The following is a 22,578-nucleotide window of genomic DNA, read 5'->3' on the forward strand; positions in this document are numbered from 1 at the left end:
CCTCAAATTTCCTGTGAAATGCTCTGCCACCGCCACCACCACCAAGTCAGGAACCCAAAAGCGCAAGAGCTCTCCGCGCAGGCTCCCTTTCCTCCTTCCTGTCTCCTCCCAGAAAATAGGAGGCTCCTCAAGTTGATTGGCTGGTAGCCTTGATAGACAGCACCCATGAGCAAACGTCACTTCCTGACGCCAAGGAAAAGTGGCATGGCCGTGCCCTCTGAGGCATTTTCCTCATGGCATAGGTGGCATCATTCCAATCATTACAAGTGAAATGACCCAAGAACCACGGAATACTCAGAAACAACCCTACAGAAAGAAGGACGGACCAACTATATTTTGTATTGTGCTCAGTCACGTGTCTCCCTGACCACGTAACAAGGTGACTAAATATTCATTTCGAGATAGTAAACATTATGCAAGCAACGGAGCAAGGCAGTGTCTACTTGCTGTGTATTTGCCACCAAAATATGAGAGGAGGCAGCTGGTGGTTTCGTGGATAGAACACGAGTTCAAATCCAGCCTCAGGCAATTACTAAGCTAAGTGAATCTGGGCAAGTCACTTGACCTCTGTTTGCAAAAACTGCTCCAGTATCTTTGTCAAGAAAACCCCATGAACAGTATGGTCACCAAGAGAGGGACATGACTGTACAACCAACAGAGGAGATCCAGTGGAGAGTCCGGCAAAAGGGGGACTTCAGAGAGACAGGTCTTCTAAATGCTTCTGTTTGCAGATGACGCTCTGCCCATGGCATTCAGCCCCCAAACTGCAGAACTTCCCATGAGACATCGGGATCACCCAAAGGAGCCTGGCCTGCTCACCCACATGGGAAGGCATAACTGTAAAGCAAGTCTACTGCACCCATTTCAACCTGCACAGACGTCTTACAGAGCCAGCTAGGACAGGTGCCCAAGAAGTCGGGCCCCACATGAAAAAGAACACGGGCAGGACTGCTTTTAGGAAACTGCAAAAATATGGCCAGTGTGGAAATATGTTCTGCAGGACTTCCTGAGTATAACTGAGATACTGTTTGCCTTCTCAATGGTGGGGGAGGAGAGATGGTCTAGAATTAGGAACTTAAAACTTTAAAAGAATGTTTAAAAAGCTTTACATGTAAACGGAAAATTTTCAGCAAACTAATTTTAAGAAAAGCTTAAGGACTAAAGTAAACTGTAGGTGCTTAATGAATGCTTGTGCTGAGTTGAGGGGGAGGGGGAAGGAAACTGCGAAGCCTTTTCAATGTGTCCATTTTTTCAATGCGCTTTGCCAGGGCTGCCTTACAGCAGTAAGGCATGTGATAACACTGCCCCCAAAGAATTTAAGACTGGCCTCCCTAGAAGGCACATGGGCATGTGCAGGCTCCAACCTATGACCAAAAAGAAAAAGAGTAAAGGATGTCATTAAAGAAAGGGAAAGTGGGCTAGTCATGTGATAAGAACAAAGGATACAGGAAGGATGGAGGGAGGAACCTACTCTGCGCCAGGCACGGGGATAAACCCCCTTTCACAAAGATCTTGGATTCCTTACCACAGCCCCAGGAGATGGGCACTGTTATCACTCCCCTCTCATTTTACAGATGAAGAAACGGAGGCAAACAGAAATGAAGTGATCTGCCCAGGGTCACACGCCTCTTAAGTGTCTGTGAAGCCAAATCTGAACTCGGGTCTTCCTGACTCCATGCACAATGCCACCTGGCTCCATTGATAACTATGCCATGTCAGAATATGATGAGGAAGGCTTCTAACCTATTGCCTGGATCTCTAACTGGGAACCTCTGGGAGGACAGGGACAACAGCTGCCTAGGACAGACAGGCATAAACAGGCTATGATCCAAATCAATGGATCAATCAGCTGAATTTCAATTCAATCATCTCTTGTTTTCAATTGTTCCCATCACCAGCCATACTCCAACCCCATTAGTCCATTTATTAAAGGCCTGCTGGATGCCAAGGACTGATACAAAGACAAAAAACAAAACCATTCTTCTTCCTCTACAGCAGCTTTGGTGTCATCCTTTTGACATGTACGAGGTGGACAACAGACAAGGTCCTTCAGACCAGAGAGGTGTGCATGGTACACAGCCCAAAGCCAGGAAACTGCACAGATTCACCTTAACACAATAGGAGCAATGAAAATCATGGAATGTTGAATATCAAAGTGCTTCCATGGATACCTGGCCTGGACTTCTCATCAAGCTCCCAAAATGGGGCTCTAGAGTTATTCAACAGATGCCTGAGTCATTCAAGAACATACCACATTACAATTATACATAGGGTGACCCATATCGGTAACTGGTCCAAGACAATCTTTCGAGGTCAATCAGACTTAGTTCAAACATCCTAGCACAGATTCCCAATCGAGTTTTCCCACTTACTGACAAAGCACAGAACCAACTGTTAAGAATTAACTTGAATTATGCTTGCTTCAGTTACTTGCACAATCTATGAGTAATTAAGTTTTATAAATTATATTCTGCATCAGAAATATGCCATACTATAAAAAATGGTTATAATTTTTTGATTAGAAAATAATGCCATGGCCTCCTTGACAATATCTGCCTCAAGGAAAAATGCTTGGCCCCAAGGACGGGGGGTGGGGGGTGGGGGAGAACATAAAAGAAATGTAAACTTACATATGGTGACGTTTCCAAGTTATCTGTGTTGACCAGCACTGGAGGAGGATTTGCCTTTGAAGAAAAATGGTAAAATGCATTAGCTCCCAGTCCTCCAAAATGCAAAGTTCAGCTATGACAGCTATGACATTCACATCAAACTTTTGCTGTTTCTTAAAAGCAGACTATCCCATGAACTTTTCTCATGTTGCAATGACCTTATTGTCTTGTCTATGAGAAAGAAACACAAACAGGATCTACCAAGGTGGTTCCTTTTGGAACATGACTTTTTTTTTTTTTGCTGTCATGTTTTATTTTATTTTAAAATTAATAAAGTATTTTATTTTTTCCCCGTTACATGTAAAGATAGTTCTCAACTTTTGTTTATACAGGCTTTCCAATTTCAGATTTTTCTCCCTCCCTCCCCTCCCCTTCCCCCCTCCCCTAGACAGCAGGTAATCTGATATAGGTTATTTATATATATATATACAAACACATAATAACATTAATCCTATTTCTGCATTAGTCATGTTATAAGAGAAGAATCAGAGCAATGATGAAAATCCTCAAAATAGAAAAAACAACAGCACCAAAAACAAAAGAAATAGTATGGTTCATTCAGCATCTATACTCCACAGTTCTTTTTTTTTTCCCCTAGATTTGGAGATCCTCTTCTATCATGAGTTCCCTGGAGCTCTTCTGTACCATTGCATTGGTGAAAAGAATATAGTCCATCACAGTAGATCAACACTCAATGTTGATGATACTGTGTACAATGTTCTGGTTCTGCTCATCTCACTCATCATCAGCCCACGCAAGACCCTCCAGGTTTCTCTGAACTCCTCCTGCTCATCATTTTTTATAGAACAATAGTATGGAACGTGACTTTTAAGAAGCAAAGTCTTATGGAGAGGCCAAGCCAACACTTGATCAGTAAGTGTTCATCACCACTATGAGCTAGGCCATGGCCGAAGTACCAGGAAGGAGGAAAAGAGCCAGTCCATTTTCAAGGGGCTTACCTTGGCTCAGAGCAGAAATCCCTGACAAATACAAAAGCACAGGGGGGTTCTCCGAGGAAGGGAGGAGGCTGCCAGGCTGCCTTTACAATGTAGAGGGAGAGCAGAGTCCTGTACCAAGCAAGGAGCTCAAGAGAGTCAAAGGGAAGGCAAGTCCCAGACACCAGAGATGGAGCACTGTGGACAAGCACCAAAAGGAGCCCCTCTTGGCTGGACCAGACCACTGTGTGTGGGCAAATGCATCTTGGGGCACAGAAGCCATGCTGGGGCCACCCTATGGAGAGCAGACTCCTCCCGCTAGAGGGTAAGACTGATGAGGGCAAAACTGTCCTGGGGGGATGAGCATGTATGAGCACGGGCTTGAGCAGCTGGGGGGAAAGGGACCATCATGGCTAGAATGGCAGGAAAACAGCTGTGATGAAATAATGGGATTTAGCAGATACTCAAAGACCCACCTGGAGATTAATCAAGACTGATTGCATCAAGTGAGAGTAACTGACTGCTGATTAAGCCTACTTCAAGTTAAACTGGATTGTAATCACACCTGGCTAGCCCTTAAGAAGGTATTGTTCTCAGAAACTAGACTGTGAACTCCCCTGGAGAACACCTTCAAAACCAATAGATTTGGATGATGCCAACCAATCAGCTTGAAGCAGTGTGTAAGGACCGCCTCTGTTCCAGATCTATAAACAGCTTCCACAAACAGCTTGCTAGAGAGTTCCTGATTAAAGCAGGCTCATGGAGGAGGACTTCAGGAAGAACCCAACCAAGCTGGAACTCTAGGCTAGGTAGGACTTCTTTTTCATAACCTTCTGAACTCTTTGTAAATATCTGTATGTTCTAATAAATGTTTAATGCCCAAAGACTGGTACTGAAGCCTTTTAATTACTGGCGACCACAATTAAGATTTTTTACATCACAAGCTGAGAGATACTTGCAAGTCCTGGCAAGAAGAAGCTGAGTGTACAGAGTGGGAAGAAGCTGTTGTGGAGGCAGAAACAACAGCAAGTGATGGGATATGGGGATATGGGGGATGGGGAAATCATGCAGGGGTAACTGTTTTAGAACCTGTCTACTGAAAGGACAGCTCTGCCTTCCACAGAAATAGGGGAGGTTTGGGGTGGAGCCAAGATGGCGGACGAAAGGCTGTGATTCTCAGAGCTCCCAATAGATCCGTCCACATACCACCAAAAAATGCCATAAGACAATGCCAGGAGCAGCAGAACCCACAAAAGAACAGACGGAGACCATTTTCCAGTCAAAGACGGCTTAGAAGTTTGGCAGGAGGGGTCTGTCATACCAGGGTGAGAGAGGAGCTCAGCACATGGTGCAGATCGAGCCCCAGGCAGGCCACGCCTCTAGAGCCGGGCAGCTTTTTCTGAATCTTGGCTCACAGACCAGTGAGGGGTCCAGCGAGTAGAGATCTCCGTGAGAGCAGAGGCAGAACACACTGCCCAGGAAGAAGACTTGAGTGGCAGAGACCCAGCTGGGGAGGGACACAGACACGCCAAGCTTGCGGACCACAAGAAAATCAGATTTCTGCTTCCTGGTTAAAGAGCGAGTAGGCTGAGAACTAGCCTCTCCTTAAACTGTTCCAGCTGGGACCCCCTGAAGATTAGGACAGTGTGTCCAGGAAGCAGTCAGTGCTCCACTTTAAGAAGGTATTAAAAGCCAAGAAATAGGTGGGAAAGATGATCACACAGAGAAAGCAGCAGACCATTCAAAGTTTCTTTGGTGACAAGGTAGATCAAAATACACCCTCAGAAGAAGATAATAACAAAGTCAAAGCTCCTACATCCAAAGCTTCCAAGAAAAATATGAACTGGACTAAGGCCATGGAAGCACTCAAAAAGGACTTTGAAGACAAAGTAAGAAAGGTAGAGGGAAAAGTTAGAGAGGTAGAGGAAAAAATGAAAAAAGAAATGAGAGTGATGCAGGGAAGTTCATGAAAAAAAAGTTAACATCTTGAAAAGCCAAATTGGCCAAATGGAAAAAGAGGTGCAAAAGCTCTCTGAAGAAAATCATTGCTTAAGAAATAGGACTGAACAAATAGAAGCAATAAAGCAAATCCAAATGAATAAAAAAAAAATAGAGTGCAATATAAAATATCTCCTTGGAAAAACAGCTGACCTGGAAAATACATCTAGGAGAAATAATTTGAAAATCATTGGACTACCTGAAAACCGTTATCAAAATAAGAGCTTAGCATCTTCCAAGAGACTGTCAGGGAGAATTGTCCTGATATTCTAGAAGCAGGAGGTAAAATAGAAATTGAAAGAATCCACTGATCACCTCCTGAAAGAGATCCCAAAAGGAAAACTTCCAGGAATATTATAGCCAGGTCAAGGAGGAAATACTGCAAGCTGCCAAAAAGAAAGAATTCAAGTACTGTGGAGTCACAGTCAGGATAACACAAGATCTAGCAGCCTCTACACCAAATTTCAATTCATTATTTCTTCTAAAACACATACACTGTACTTGGACACCCTCTTAATAAATGCAACCAAAAAGATCCACTGGTTATAAAGAAAATACCTAAGAAGTCTTTTAAAAGCTTCTTAAAGCTTTTCACCATAACCCAGAGAGACAAGGTCCTCTTATCTCCATTCCCAGGGGCCTTTTCCATTTTGCTGAATCCTCAATTCTTCTGTTTTATAGATCAGAAAACGGCACCAGTCTCTTTTCAATTCCAATGGTAGGTAGTCATAATGATAGTTTCCATGTGATATTATTCCTACCATTAAAGTTTGACTATCATATTAAAACCTTCAAATCCCTTCAAGGGAAATGAGCATTACTCTCTACCTGCTATTACTATTAATTAAATACTCTTCAATTAACCTTAGGATTAAAATAATTAGATGGGTTTTTTTAAAGAAGTTAAAGTTAATATCTGTGAATAATTATAGAACAAAATAGATTTCTCGAATTCAGTTGTGTTTTTAAGAAATGACATTACTAGATCGGTTCCTTTCTTCATTAATTTAATATTTAATGAACTCTTACAAAACACTCCAATGTTCAGTATTTTAACATTGTGAGTAACCAAAAATTTATATTCTTGTATCCTTAAGTAGCAATCTGACTGGAAATCATTTTATCAGTCTAAAGTAAGATGACTGAGCTAACATTCATTTAGTTATGTTTAGTGTTAAGTACGTTTCTTAGTAAGATTAAGTGGCTTGCTTTCTCTCATTTACTAAAGAGAAAACCAAATTCCAGTAAAAATCAAACAGAAGAATGCATTTAAAAACATAAAACTTTGGAGTTTCAAGACCATGCTACAAACCTCATAAAAATTCAAATCCCCACATTCTAGCCCTCCCTCTTTTCCTTCTCTGTCGAGGCTGCCCAGCAGGCCTGCACTGCATTGCCCTTCTCCACTGCAGAATCCTTGGAATGGAAACACAGCTGGACTTCTTCAAGGTATTTTCAATGGCACTATATGCTCAGGAGATCAAAATGTGATTTAAGCAGGAGGTTTGTGGCTGGTACCAAGAAGTCACCACTGTTTCACATGTTCCCCTTACCCAGTGCTGGAGCTCCCTGTTCACTTGAGTGGGGCTTTCAGGGGACCATAAGCTCCGGGAGTAACTTGGACAGCTAATGCAAAGGGACCGCTAGGTGGCGCAGTGGATAGAGCGCCGGCCCTGGAGTCAGCAGGACCTGAGTTCCAATCCGGCCGCAGAAACTTGACACTTACTAGCTGTGTGACCCTGGGCAAGTCACTTAACCCCAACTGCCTCACCAAAAACCAAACAAACAAAAAGCTAATGCAATCAGGGGAACCAACACACCGAGAGAGGCGAAGCTTTCAGAAAGATGGTGATGCTCTCTACCCTCTAAACTGGTCAGACCATCCAGCAGTATTCCGTCCCAAGCAACAAAATGCAACAACAACATGCTCAGGCTGGCTAAGGCCAAGGGCAAGAAGGATGGCAACAACTGAATCCCCTGGGTTGACGACCCTGGAGATGTTTTATTGGGAGAAGATTCAGGAAGGACATGTGAGAGCTGGGTTCAAGTCTGTGAAGGGCTGACATGTGGAAGGCTCACCCATTCTAGAGGGCAAATGAAGGGTAGTGGGTAGAAATTGTCGAAGGGAAAATTTAGGGACATTGTAAAGAAAAACCTGCAAATCCGACACCCCAGATTTCAACGAAGACGCTAAATGCGAATCATTTTTAGACAAGAGTTGTATTGGATGGCTGCTGAGGTGTCTCCCACCTCTAAAATGGTATGATTCTGGGACTCCAGAAGGAGAGGGTCATTTCATTTGGGTCCCTCACTTCACACATGACTCTCCTGGATGTCTGGATCCAGGAGAGAGTGAGACAAAGCCAAGTAATACCCTAATGACACTGGCCCACCTAAAGTTCTTGACATCCCCCACTCTAGTGAGTCTATCGTTCACCTAAGTCACGTACCTTTTACATCTATTTATTTCTCTCATGTCTGCTGCTATAGGCTAAGGAATATGGTAAGAAGCAAATGCCCTAATAAAATGAGGGAATCAAAGGACTAATTGGTAGATAACACAAAGGTCTAACATGTAGATGAAGTTGGGAGGTCACATTGTATGAAAAGCATAAAAATATTTTTGTATACTTTTGTACGTGACCAAGTTTAAAAAGATAGAAATGTCAAGTCTTACAGAGGGGATCAAAAAACCAACTTGAGAAACAGACATGCTGTGGAGGTTTAAGTGGGCTGCCAGTTCACAAGGAGTCATCAGCACAAGCTCAGATCACAAGGAACAAATGCAATCTTGGGCCGTCTGTACCACACAGGTGAGGGCAGCCCTCTGAGCTCAAGAGGAGATACTGCCACTGACCTCAAATCTGGTTGGACCACGTCCAAGGACTCAGGCCCAATTCTAGGGCCATGTTTCACAAAGGACAGTGACATGCAGGACGGGAGACCATGATGGTGAGAGAGCCTGAAGATGCACCCAAAGGAGTCCCATCTACAGGCCTGGAAATGGTTGGTCTTGAAAGAAGAAGCCTGGAGAGGAGTGGTGGAAAAGAGGGTAAGGTAGGAAGAAGAAAAGATGATATGAGGACCAGTTTCAAACACTGAAAGGGCCATCTGGGGGCAGAGAGACAGGACTGCAGGGATGTTCCATAGGTCAGAATAAAAAATGATGGGTGCTTTCAGATCTATGGAGAAGAGAAGAACTTATGACCAAACAAAGAGATAGAGAATATTATAAAATGCAAAATGGACCATTTTGATTACATTAAATTAAAAAGGTTTTGTACAAATAGAAGTAATGCAGCCAAGATTAGAAAGAAAGCAGAAATCTGGGAAACAATTTTTACAGCCAGTGTTTCTGATAAAGGCCTCATTTCTAAAATATATATCATAAGCAAATTAGGGAAGCATGGAATAGTTTATCTGTCAAATATATGGATAAGGGAAGAATTTAGGACCAAACAAAAGATTGGAGCATTACAGAATATAAGATGGGTAATTTTGATTACATTAAGCTAAAAAGTTTTTGCACAAAGAAAACCAATGCAGCTAAGATTAAAAGGAAAGCAGAAAATGGGATTTTTTTTTATATGTTGTAGGTTTCTCTCATAAAGGCCTCACTTCTAAAATATATAGAGAAATGAGCCAAATTTATAAGATTACAAGTCACTCCCCAATTGAGAAATGATCAAAGGATATGAAGAATATGTTTTCAAAGAAATCAAAGCTATCTATAGTCATATGAAAAAGTGTTTTCAATCACTATTGCTTAGAGAAATGCAAATTAAAACCACTTTGAGGTATAACCTCATACCTAACAGATTGGTTAATATGACAAAAAAGGAAAGTGATAAATGTTGGAGAAGATGTGGGAAAATTGGAACACTCATGCTTTGTTGGTGGAGTTGCAAACTGATCCAACCATTCTGGAGAACAATTTGGAACTCTGCCCAAAGGGCTATGGGGCTGTGCATACCCTTTGAGTTAGTAATACCCTCACTAGGTCTGTATCACAAAAAGATCATAAAAAAGGGAAAAGGACCCACATGTACAAAAATATTTCTAGCAGCTCTCTTTGTGTTGACAAAGAATTGGAAATCAAAGGGATGCCCATCAATTGGGGAATGGCTGAACAAGTTGTGTTATATGAATGTAATGGAATACTATTGTGCTGTAAGAAATGATGAGCAGGCAAATTTCAGAAAAACATGGAAACCCTTAAGTGCACTGATGCTGACTGAAGTAAGCAGAACTAGGAGAACACTGTGCAGAGTAACAGCAACATTGTGTGATAGACTTGGCTCTTCTCAGCAGTGCAATGACCCAAGACTCATGATGGAAAATGCTCTCCACACACTGAGGAATCTGAAGGCAGGACTGAACCATGCTATTTTTACTTTTTCTTTTCTTTTCTTTTTTTTTTGCTTTCTTGAGGTTTATCCCTTTTGCTCTTATTCTTCTTTCACAACATGATTAATGCAGAAATATGTTTAATGTGATTATACATATATAACCTATATCGGACTGTTTGCTGTCTTGGGGAGGTAGAAGAATTTGAACTAGAAATCTTATAAAAATTAATGTTGAAAACTATCTTTATTTGTAAGTGGAAACAATAGAATACTATTAAGGAAAAAAAAAAAGAAGCTATGGGTGGAAAAGCGAGATGTCAACCCTGGTTTAGCGTAAGGACAAGTTCCATTAGGACAGTCCAGACGTCCAAAAGCAAAATTAAGCAATCAAATGAACCAATCTTTCTTGAGCTCCTGGTCTGCACCAGGTCCTGTACTAGGCCCTGAAGAAGCCTCAAGAATGACATCGAGGGTACGTTCTCCCAGGAAGGCAAGCACAGAAATGTGTCAATCACATGGACATGCAAGGGTGGCCACACACCCCAACAGAGAACAAGAGGGGGGGACCAGGGGCCGAGGCAGAGACGCACAGACAGCCAGCCCCCAGCATCACAGGGCACTCGGCAGCTCTTGGGATCCTCTATCTAACGGCATAAACACAAAGCTAATAAATACAAGTCTGCCCTGACTAGTCCAAGACGAGGGAGTCTGGGAGGGCAGGTATGAGCAGAAGGGGGACCAGGAAAGGCACCATGTGTTGCTTGAGCCACACGGGAAAAGAAGAGAGGGTCTCTCAGAGGCAGGGAGTCCATCCCCGATATAAAGCATGTGCAGCACAAAGACCAGAGACAGGAGCTGGAGCCTTTATGTGGGAGAAAGAGAGGCAAGGTCAGTCTGGTTGATGGCAGCACACAGGCCAGGGAGAAAATGCACATTGAGGATGCAAAGAAAAACAGAGGTCAAGAAGTGAAGGGCCTTAAAAGCTAAGGAGGAATTCAGATTCTACTCTAGAGGTAAGAGGGAGACAGACACAAGGCATAGTGAGCAGACTAGGGAAGTCACACGGTCACATCTGCACTCAGGGACAATTGCCTTGGCAGCAATGGAAAGGAAACCAGAGAGATGAAGGTTTGAGGCAGGGAAACCCATGAGAAGGCTGCTAACCTGGTCTGGGCAAGAGTAATGCAAGTAAGTAAGGCCAACGCCACTGGAGTCCAGGGAAGCTGGAGGAGGCTGCAGATGGGAACCCAGGGCAGGTTCTCCCCTCCCTGCTAGCTCAGAGGAGCTCTGCTGCTGAAAGAACTCCTCATTCAGAAATGCCAGAGATCAAACAATTCCACTAGGAAGACTTCTTTCAGATGACTCTGTGCTGCTGAACCTCAGTGACTTACGAGATTATAAAATTATGACAATGCCACCAAAAGCAGCCTCACCTACTTACTCCAAACCATCTTTTATTTATAGATCCAATCAAGCTACTATGAACAGAAAAGGTTGGACTGGACTCAGCTCACTAGTTCTGTTCTCTATGGCTTTACAAGGATTTAATTTTGAATGATTTCTTTTTGAATGAAACAATGATGAAGCCAAATCACAGTCAATTCCTTCTTGCTAATAACCAGCTGCAATCTTCAGTCTGGCCTTTCTTTCTGTACAGGTGAAGCTTAATGACAGCTCATCACTGAGGGTGGGAAGAGAGGGAGGAGACACAGAGCATAATGTGGTCACTTCCCACGCTGGTTCAGAATGCCAGTGACCGGGGGCGGCTAGGTGGCGCAGTGGATAAAGCACCGGCCCTGGAGTCAGGAGTTCCTGAGTTCAAATCCAGCCTCAGACACTTGACACTTACTAGCTGTGTGACCCTGGGCAAGTCACTTAACCCCCACTGCCCCGCAAAAAACAAAACAAAACAAAACAAAACAAAACAAAACAAAACAAAAAAAAACAGAATGCCAGTGACCACATGGCTGTGCTTTCTGAAGGATTCAGCTCAGGAACTAGACTTGGCTGAAATCCTCTTTCATTCGTTCTATTGAATAACACTCAATAATAGTAAGGTTATTTCTGGCAAGTACAATCTTTCCTTTGCAAAATAGGCAAATGCCAAAAAGATGGAAAACTGTATCACCACAATAAAGATGTGTTCATGAATACAGTGTGTAAAGTCCAGATTTGAACATCTGGTCTTAATATACTATATGAGGGGCAGCTAGGTGGCAGAGTGGATAGAGCATCGGCCCTGCATTCAGGAGGACCTGAGTTCAAATTCGGCCTCAGACATTTGACACTTACTAGCTGTGACCCTGGGCAAGTCACTTAACCCTCATTGCCCCACCCCACCCCCAAAAATACATACCACATGAAAATGAATTTTCAAAGTGAAAAACCTTTAGTCCTTTTATTTCAATTAACTGCCTGATTTCTGAAGCTAAAGCAAGAACCAATTAAGGTAGGAAAAAAAAAACACATCATTACCAAGACAACAAAAACATATAGTAAGTAATTCATGGGGCTATAAAATGCTATTTACCATAACATACTGTACTCGGTTTAGTAAGAGCAGAAAGTATCAAACAGGTTTTTGTCTCTAAAAAGAAACACTATTTCAAAATCACATAATCAGAACATAAGAATTCTACCAAATGGGGACATTATTAAGAATATGATAAAAAGGTCACTAAAATACGAAATCTTTTGTATTTTGCCCAGTTTAAGTGTGAAATGTTTAAAAAGTAAAAGTACTGATACTCTAAACAGTGAAGGAGGCAAGGGAGAGAAAGAAAATACAGGGAAAAAAAAGAATAAAAACCTGTGGTGTTGTGGGTGGGACGACAGTATTCTCAGCAGAGACTGGCAGGACAGGGATCACGGGGACAATGGGAGGAGAGGGAGGTGCGGCTTCTGTTGGCTAAAAATCATCAAGGACAAAGAATCAGGAAGCATAAAAGACAACTAGAGGCAGCACATTATTTAACAAAGTGAAGAGGCAGGTCAGATTGACTCACCCCCAGCCCCTGGAGCCTCAAGGAGCCCACTGCTGGCAGCTCTCACAAGGGCCTGAAATGCTCAGGGGAAATTAGACCTCTTTAGCAAAGCCAGCCAGGTGGAGGCCATAAGGCCCAAGGCCAGAAGACACTTATTGTCCCCAACCATGGCAGTGTGATCTCCTCATCTTCACACACCTGGCCTCCAGGCCACACTGGCTCACCTCTTTGCTCCTACTTGGGCATGACCCATAACATTGCCCGCCACTACAACAAATGACAGTAAGTGACCTATAATATATACACTGTTTATTTGAACATTTCACATCAGATAATCCTACACACAATCTTCATATTATAGTTTTAAAAACATTTTTAGCTGTAAGGAAAATACACGTGCAGAGGCATTTAACACCCCTGAGAAATTTCAGACTCAATTTTTGAGCATTATTTGGGACATCCAGTCCCACAGACCCTTTTTTGGCTTCAAGTTATTTTGAACTCCCACATCTTGTAGGGTCTAATTGAATGCTATAACTTGAATTACTTCTTCAAAGAGCTATGATTTCCTTGGTGTGGACACCCTCTTTCCCTTGACCCAGTGTAGCCTCCACACTGTGCACAGAGGCTGGAAGGAGTGCACTGAAAACCCATAAAAGACACCTTGGTGAAAAATGGATTACTGGGTTAGAAAAAAGCCAGTACTGGCCAGTTTGCCCAGGATGGGACGTGTATCTGAGTAACACCAAATGTCCAGAAAGGTAACCTGGAGCTAGGAGTGACAAGGTCAGGGGAGCTTGATTGAGATTACTTTGGAAATCATGGAAAGGGGAAAGGGACCCACATGTACAAAAATATTTATAGCTGCTCTTTACGTGGTAGCAAGGAATTGGAAGTTGAGGGGATGCCCATCCATTGGGGAATGGCTGGACAAGTTGTGGTATATGAATACAATGGAATACTATTGTGCTGTAAGAAATGATGAGCAGGAGGAGTTCAGAGAAACCTGGAGGGTCTTACGTGAGCTGATGATGAGTGAGATGAGCAGAACCAGAAGAACATTGTACACAGTATCATCAACATTGAGTGTTGACCTACTGTGATGGACTATATTCTTCTCACCAATGCAGTGGTACAGAAGAGTTCCAGGGAACTCATGATAGAAGAGGATCTCCAAATCCAAGAAAAAAAAAAAAAAGAAAGAAAGAACTGTGGAGTATAGATGCTGATTGAACCATATTATTTCTTTTGTTTTGGGTGCTGTTGTTTTATTTTTCTATTTTGAGGTTTTTTTTATCATTGCTCTGATTTTTTCTCTTATAACAGGACTAATGCAGAAATAGGATTAATGTTATTATGTGTATATATATGTGTGTATAGATATATGTATATGTATATAGATATATAGATATAACCTATATCAGATTACCTGCTGTCTAGGGGAGGGGGGAGGGAGGGGAGGGAGGGAGAAAAATATGAAATTGTAAAGCTTGTATAAACAAAAGTTGAGAACTATCTTTACATGTAATGGAAAAAATAAAATACCTTATATGTAAAATAAAAAAAAAAAAGATTACTTTGGTCAGTTGCTGTATGGAGGCTACACTGGAGAAGCTAGGAATCCAATAGTCTAAATGAAAGGGGAGCTCAAAAGGAGGGCTGTGATATGTGGATGGAGTGGGTAGGGTGCACTGAGACAAATGCTGTGACCTAGATTCAGTAAGATTTGGCAAATGATGACTACAAGATTGAGAACCTGGGGGAATGGTAGGATACAAGACAACTCTGAACAAGGGGGAGGTTTGAGGAAGAAGATAGGAGTTCCATTTTAGACCTGTTGATCCTGAGATGCATACAGAATATCCAAATGGAAATTTTGAGCAGGTAACCAACTGGTGGCATGAGACTGCTACTCAGAAGGGTGGGAACCATCTTGTGTAGAGTTGACAGTTGAAAACCAGGGAGCAGGAGAGATAACTAAGAGAAACTGTTGAGAGAAAAGGGCTAGAGAGGAGAATGGGGACTGCTTTTTGCTGTTCTTTGTACCCTGTGCTTAGCACAACATAAATATGGAAGAAGATGAGAGCAATCCCATGAAAATGCAGGGAAGAGAAATTGTCTAAGAGAATGGGAGTGACCCAAACCACCTGATGCCGCAAGGAGACGAAGTAGGATGAGGACTAAGAAACGGCCATGACCTCAGTTCTCAAAAGACATAGAGAACTGAGCCAAATTTGTTAAAATAAGAGCCATTGCCCAATTGATGGATGATCAAAAGACATCAAGTTTTCTGATGAAATAATCAATGCTGCCTATAGCCATATGAAAAAAAAAATGCTCTAACTCACGATTAATTGAAGAGATAGAGGACAGAACAATTTGGGGCACTACCTCATACCTATTGGACTGGATAATAGGACAGCAGAGGAAAATGACAAATGTTGTAGGGGATATGGGGAAAATGAGACATTAATACACTCTTGGTAAAGTTGTACACTGATTCAAACATTCTGTAGAACAATTTGGAACTATGGCCAAAGGGCTATAAAATCATGCATACTCTTTGACCTAGTAATACCACTACTAAGTTGGTATCCAAAAAGACATTTAAAAAAAAAGCTGAATTCGAAATTGGGGAGATGCCCATTAATTGGGGAATGGCTGAACAAATTGTGTGATTAGATTATGATGGAACACTACTGTGCTACAAGAAATGATGAACAGGATGCTATCAGAAAAATGTGGAAAGACTTGTATGAGCTGAGGCAAAGTGAAATATACTGTATACAAAATAACAACAATATTGTTAAGATGATCTGCCATGAATGACTTAGTTATTTTCAGCAATGCAATGATCCAAAACGACTCTGAAGGACTTCTGAAAAATGCCATCCATCTACAGAAAAAGAACTGATGGTATCTGAATACAGATGGAAGCATAATTTTTTTTTGTTAGTTCTGTGGTAAAAATCATCGGAGTTTTAGCTGACTCATTTGGGAGGGGCCACACCTGAAGTTATGTATGCTACTAAGGTCAGAAGGAGAACTCTCCATAGGCAGTTTTTGAAGGACCTCCCCCCCTTTTGGGGGAGGAAGATTGAACACTCCATGAGGGGAGGCAGAGGCTCTTCCAGAACTCAAGCTCTCTCTGTCTTCTGCCCTTCCAGTGACACGAGCAACTGTAGACTTTCCAGGTTTTGGTGAGTGAACACAAAAAAAACCCTAAATTCTTTTGAATTAGCTTAATTGGAAACAATCTGGGGATTGCACAAGCCAAGTTTAGAGTTCAGAGAATTTATCTGTATTTCTTTTTCTTATTTCCTTATTTTTGATTTTTTATTAGTTTCACCTTTGTTGTTTAATTAATTCCCAAGTAATAAAATCTGATCCTTTTGTGAATTAAAGCTGTATGGCTCCTTTCTTATTGGCCTGGGAGAAATATCTAAAAGGGCAGTTCAGAGGGGAGGAGGGTGAACCTAAAGGTCCCTCATATTTCCGGGACCCCAATATTTTGGCAAGTCACCCAATTAACGCTCTGTATATCAAATTTTGGCCCTCACAGTTCCTTTTTCTAGTTTTTTTTTTGGTCTGTTTTCTTTCACAACCTGAATAATGACTAAATGTTTTACGTAACTACACATGTATAACTTATATGAATTGCTTGTGTTCTTAAAGGGGTAGGGAGAGGGAGGAAGAGAATTTGTAACACAGTTTTAAAAATGGATGTTAAAATTTGCTTTTACATGTAATTTTGGGAAAAATAAAATTCTAAATAAATAACCTCCCCCGCCAAAAAAGAAAAGGCCATGAGTAAGCAATTAAGAGGTGGCTGATAACTTCAGTAAGAGTAACTTAGGTTGGGAGCTGGCACCAATTCACCAAAAGCATTTCTCTGCCCCCTGACCAACCCCTGGGAAGTGTGAAGTTCCTCAGGCATTCCTGGGTACGTATGACAGACACCGACATTACTGGACCCACAGTAGAAGAAAGCACCTGCCTACCACACCCAAGAGCCCCACTCCATACCACACAAAGGAAAATCAAGAGGAATGGTGCTCATAAGATCAGTTCATCATCCTCTTACCAGACCTGTCCTGGGGACAAAGGGCAACAAATGCTCTGCCAATCCAGCAGCTGTCACTGCCATGACTGTCCCAGTGACAATCCTCTGGATAAACACGGTAAAGGGCCTGTGAGTTGGGCTCCAAAATGGCTAGGACAGTAACAGGCCCAACCGCAGAACAAAATGTGAAGACTCCCCAGAAAATGAGCCCACAAGTAAGGGAAGGGAAATTGTTGTGATAATGTATGGGCTCAGGTGTCAGTCCTTTGTTCTTTTTATTTTTATCAAATCAAACTAAACCTGATCTACATTTTTAAAAAACAAGAGGTCATCCAGCATCTGGTCAGAGACAGAAAGTGGTGACTTGGCTCCCCTCATCCTTCTGCCTCTGAGGCCTCCCAGAACAAGGTTAATGCCCCAGGAGCTCCTGACAAAGTTCTCTAGTGCCCTTTACCCCACCCCCTACTGCTTGTTTCCTAAGATACAAACCCTTTCTTCAGATGGTTCCCAGGCCTAGTTCAAGGCTGCTCCACTTGGCCTGTGCAAAATCTTCTTTGCTTATGCTGATTTAATTTTCCATAAGAAACACTTTTCTGCCACCAAAGGTGGTGATTTTTGTAGTTGGGTACAAATTTCAATCTGCTGGGCAGCACGACTTGGTGGCCAGAGGGCATGGAATATGATATTCCAGAGGGCAAAGGAAATGGGATTACAACCAAGAATCACCAACCCAGCAAAACTCAGCATGATCTTTCAGCAGAAAAAATGGGACTTTAATGAAAAAGAAGACTTTCAGATATTTGTGATGAAAAGACCTGAACTGAATGGCAAATTTGACTTTCAAATACAAGACCCTACAGAACCATAAAAAAAAATTGGAGCTGAGGGACATACCTGGGGTTGTACAGTGGGCAACTGTCTTGTGTCTGAGACCAGGTTTGGGCTGGGATCCCCCTGGGTCCAGGGCTGATGATTTGTCCACTGTGTCACTTGGCTAGATGATAACATCTTTAGGGTTAAATTGAGGGGTGAAGGGAATTCACTGGGGGAGGGGGAAGGGCAGAAGTGAAATCCTACATGAAAGTAACAAGAAAAGGCTTATGGAGTGGGGGAAGAGGTGGAAGAGGAGCAGGGCAGTAAATGAATTTTACACTCATCAGAAAAGGCTCAAAGATCTTAAACTCATCAGAGCTGCCTCAAGGAGGGACTAACAGACACACCCAACTGGGTGGAGTAACCTATTTAATCTGGGCAGTAAATGACCCTAACACTCATTAAAATTGGCTCTAGGAGGGAATAATGTACACACTCAATTGGGTGGAGTAATCTCTCTAACCCTGCAGGAAAATAGGAGGGGAAGGGGATAAAGAGAGAGGGGCAAAAGAAGGAAGGGCAGAGTGGGGGAGGGGACAGGCAGAAGCAAATCCCTTTTGAAGAGGGATAGGATAAAAGAAGATGGATAATAGAGTAAATATGGGGAAGGGAATAGGATGGAAGAGAAACAGTTAACAATAGTAATCATGAAAAAGAGAAAAGGGAGAAAAATTATACAAAAAATATTCATAGCAACTCTTGGTGGAGGCTAAGAATTGAGAATCAAGGGAATGTCCATCAATTGAGAAATGATGGAAAAAGCTGTGTTATATGATTGTAGTGGAATGGACTTGTGCTACAGGAAATGACAAACAGGATGATCCCTGAAAAACCTGGAAAGACTAATGAACATCCATGTATAGTGAAGTGAGCAGAGCTGGGAGGACAGTGTGCATTGTGTTGTTCAATGAGCAATTGTGAATGACTTAACTACTCTCAGCAGTGCAATGATCCAAGACAATCCCAAGGAACTAATGAGGAAGTTTACTATGCACCCCCATAGAAAGAACTGATAAAAAGAGCACTTGTGGATTGTACATATATAACCTGGTTGTGATCTTGTGGAGGGGGGAGGAAAGGGAGGGAGAAAAATTTGGAACTCTAAATCTTATGAATATGAATGTTGAAAACTACCCTTACACGTAACTGGGAAAAAAAATAAAATAAATGTTTGTTGCAATAATAATAATAACAAACTCAGTCACAGCTGAAAAAAACACCAATCAGTTACGTATCAAGTAAGCATTAGAAAAGGAGGTGACAAAGAGGTGGCAAGGTGGAGTAGAAAGCTGAACTGGGAGTCACAAGATTGGCCTTCGAAGCTAGTGAGTGTCTGAGGCAGGATTTCAACTCAGGTCTTCCTGATTCCAGATGTAGTGCTCCATCCATTGTGCCACCGAGTGGCCTTGGGCAAGTCACATAATCTCTGCTTCAATTTCCAAATAAGGAACTGGGGGTTCTTCACATTTTCTGTGTCATAAACCTCTCTGACAATCTGGCAAAGCCTCTGGACCCCTTTTCAGAATAGTGTGTTTAACATAGAGAAGCCAAATGCTAGAAGGGAGGCAGCAGCAAGGCTGCCATGAATGGCCCTGGACCCTGGGGCCCCTCCCTCTGGTAGAGGAAGATGGAGGGCAGACACACTGGAGAGCCCTCCCTGGGTCCCCATTTCCCACAGGCCACCTTCCTGGACTTCAGCATCTCCCTAAACCCCTCATCTGGCCCATGATGTCAGCTCCCTTCCTCGGGTCCTTTCCTGATCTGGCCAAGTTGTGTCTCTCTCTCTTCCTCCTGCCCCCATTCCTTTGAGGGCAAGGGCTGTCTCGGGCCTTTCTTTGTATTCCCAGGACTTAGCACAGTTCCTGACACACAGCAGGCATCCAATAAATGCTTACGGACTCTGAATCTGGCACTGAGCCTGGCATCAGGAAGACCCCAGTTCAAATCTGGCCTCAGATGCTTACTAAGCTGTGTGACCTTGGGCAAGTCACTTGACCTGTTTGCCTCAGTTTCCTCAACTGTAAAATATGGATGATAATAATAGCACCTACCTTGCCAGGTTGTTATGAGAATCAAATGAGTTCATTTTTGTAAAGGGCTTAGTCTGTAACAGGTGTTGTATAATCAAGGTTTATTCCCTTCTCTTTCTCATCAAAAAAATATTCTAAAAGGCTCCCAGATCCCACAGAAGAACTCCTATCTCAGGTTCTGGGATGCTCTAAAACGACAATCTTGTGATTGGATTTAAAACTCTTTTAAATTACACACACACACACACACACACACACACACACACACACACACACACACACACACTCCTTCATGTATTGCAGAGACTAACTATATCAGCTGTTCTGACAGCAAAATCATCCCCACAATCTTTCTAACTGGCCCAAAGAGAAGCAGAGGTCAGGAAACTGTGTCTTCTAAGAGTCTCTGTTAACATGCTATCAGCCACCCCAAAGACACGGCTGTCACACAAGGCTTCTATAAGGTAGCGCTCTATTCCTTATCAGCAGAAATGTCAATAACAAACGACTTAGGAAACTTGCCTGGCATATGGGAGTTATGGAATTAGCCGTCACCTGGCCTCCTCTCTGAGCCACACCTACTGTCTGCAGCCCCCACCTCTGTCCTTAGAGGCACAACAGTTGGGAGTGCTGGACACCAGAAAGAGGTTGGAACAGATTGGATTCTAAGAAGCAGCTTTTAGAATCTAATTGAGGGTGCTATGAAATTCAAGGAAAAAGAGGAAGAAATAAACACTGTGGTAAAAATCTATCTATAATCCTGCTGGAGATTTGAGTTGTGTTGAATGCAAAATAAGACCACAGAAAGAACTACACCATACTTGGGCATATATTCTAACAAGGGATTCAGCAGGAGGATCCTAATGCAGACGAATCCTATCTTCACTCTTTCATTAATAAGCCAATAATGAATATCACATAGTCATACTGCTCCCTCTCCAGCTGCATCTTTTAATAAAGCCACCTCCAAAGATAAATATCTTGCCCATGTGACTATCCATGGTGACACCATGGAAACACTTAAAGCCGCCTTCAGAGACTTGCTTCCATGACAACGGAGGTTATAATATTAACACAATCGCAAAACAACAACACTGCATATTTGGATAAATGACAACACACCAAGATTTTTCATATTACAAAGTAGTAATAACAATATACCAATGTCAAATGGTTTTTTCCAAGGTGTATATAAAAGGGAGGGGGGCAACAGGGGGATGGTAGGGAGCTTTAAAAAGACAGTTAACACAAATTTAATAAACATTTTTAATTACTCTCACGTCTGTTAACAATTTTCTTTAAGATTCATCCAGGGGGCAGCTAGGTGGCACAGTGGATAAAGCACTGGCCTTGGATTCAGGAGGACCTGAGTTCAAATCCAGCCTCAGACACTTGACACTTAACTAGCTGTGTGACCCTGGGCAAGTCACTTAACCCTCACTGCCCTGCAAAAACAAAAACAAAACAAAACAAAAAAGATTCATCCAAAAATCCAGTAAGATTTTCTAATAACATGAAAATCCACTAGCAATGTAGCCTTCCCAAGCAGCAACATGGTCCTTTTGGAGTCTGTGACCTATCAGGGACCTTCACAGGCCTGCCAGGAACTTATTTCACAAACTCTGGTCTCACAGGAGTCCAGAGGACTCCTTTAACATTCTTTAACAGTAATGTCACAACTTCCCTTCCATTTCCCATCAATTCCTTCCTTTTCTAACTTTTCATCACTCTGTGGGGTGTGAAGAGTTTGTTGTCCCTCTATACTAGCTCCCTAGCACCTAGGAATATATACTTTCCAACGAACAAGAGAAGCCCTTAGCACTTCCGTGCCTGGAACAGGCAGGTGCTTAATTGATGTTTAATGACTGACTAACTTTCTGGTGTGGAATAGCAGTCAGGTCAATACAAAATGGGGAGACTGAGTTTGAAAGGACGACAGGAGTCTGAACTCTTCAGGTAAGCTTTGAGCAACATTCTTTGGTTCAAAAGGGTCACTACAAACCCCCCATCCAGAGCCTCCTTGCCCTTTGTGCTGCAGCTGAAGCGATCCATTCAGCCGAGGCTCTCTGGCTGTCAGAGTTCTTCAGTGGCTCTGCGTGGTGTCATTAGTGTAAGGGGTGCTGCCACCACCTTCTCCCTGGGCACATTTGCTATGGATAGCTGGTAATGCAGGTGAAAAGAAAAGGATTTCAAGCCTCGAGTCACAGGCCCTGGACCCCAACACTAATTGTGTGGCTACAGCTGTGGCCATGGACCAATCACTTCATCGGTCTGTGTCTGTTTCCTCAACTACCATGTAATTAGATGACGTTTCAGGTCCCTTCCACCTGAATCTATGATCCTGTGATTTCCCACTGAGGGAGCTAACAGCCAGGGATGTATTTTCATCTTCTATGATTCAGTCTGTCAGTCAATCAATACTTATTAAGCACCTATCAAGTGCTATGCACTGTGCTAAGTGCTGGGGATACAAATGTTTCTCCCCTGCCCCCCAGGAGCTTACAGCCTACTAGGGGAGACAACATACAAAAGGAAGCTGGGGTCGGGGCCTCTCCACAGGCTCCATGTTGGAGACGTCCAGAGATGTCCCAAAGCAGTGGGGCTGGTGGGTGCTGCAGAGAGAGACCCTGGAGCCCATGGCTTTGCCCTCCAGTCAAAGATCCCAAAGTGGGCTGGG

The 22,578-nt window shown here is 42.7% G+C and overlaps 1 protein-coding gene across 32 annotated transcripts in view; it reads right to left on the reverse strand.

Moving 5' to 3' along the window:
- DLG1 (discs large MAGUK scaffold protein 1) overlaps window positions 1-22,578 on the reverse strand; it is a 223,962-nt gene that overhangs the window by 88,149 nt on the left and 113,235 nt on the right. For 20 of the 32 annotated variants that reach the window (XM_043994497.1, XM_043994493.1, XM_043994490.1 and 17 more), the window contains 2 exons: window positions 12,761-12,859; window positions 2,631-2,684 (listed from right to left, as the gene is read on the reverse strand). In XM_043994497.1, the coding sequence (XP_043850432.1) occupies window positions 2,631-2,684; window positions 12,761-12,859 (153 nt within the window). The remainder of the gene's footprint in view (window positions 1-2,630; window positions 2,685-12,760; window positions 12,860-22,578) is intronic. The other 12 variants (XM_043994514.1, XM_043994505.1, XM_043994504.1 and 9 more) reach the window with 1 other exon arrangement.

Source organism: Dromiciops gliroides, chromosome 3 (assembly GCF_019393635.1).
Source record: "Dromiciops gliroides isolate mDroGli1 chromosome 3, mDroGli1.pri, whole genome shotgun sequence".
In the NCBI taxonomy this organism is placed as follows: domain Eukaryota; kingdom Metazoa; phylum Chordata; class Mammalia; order Microbiotheria; family Microbiotheriidae; genus Dromiciops; species Dromiciops gliroides.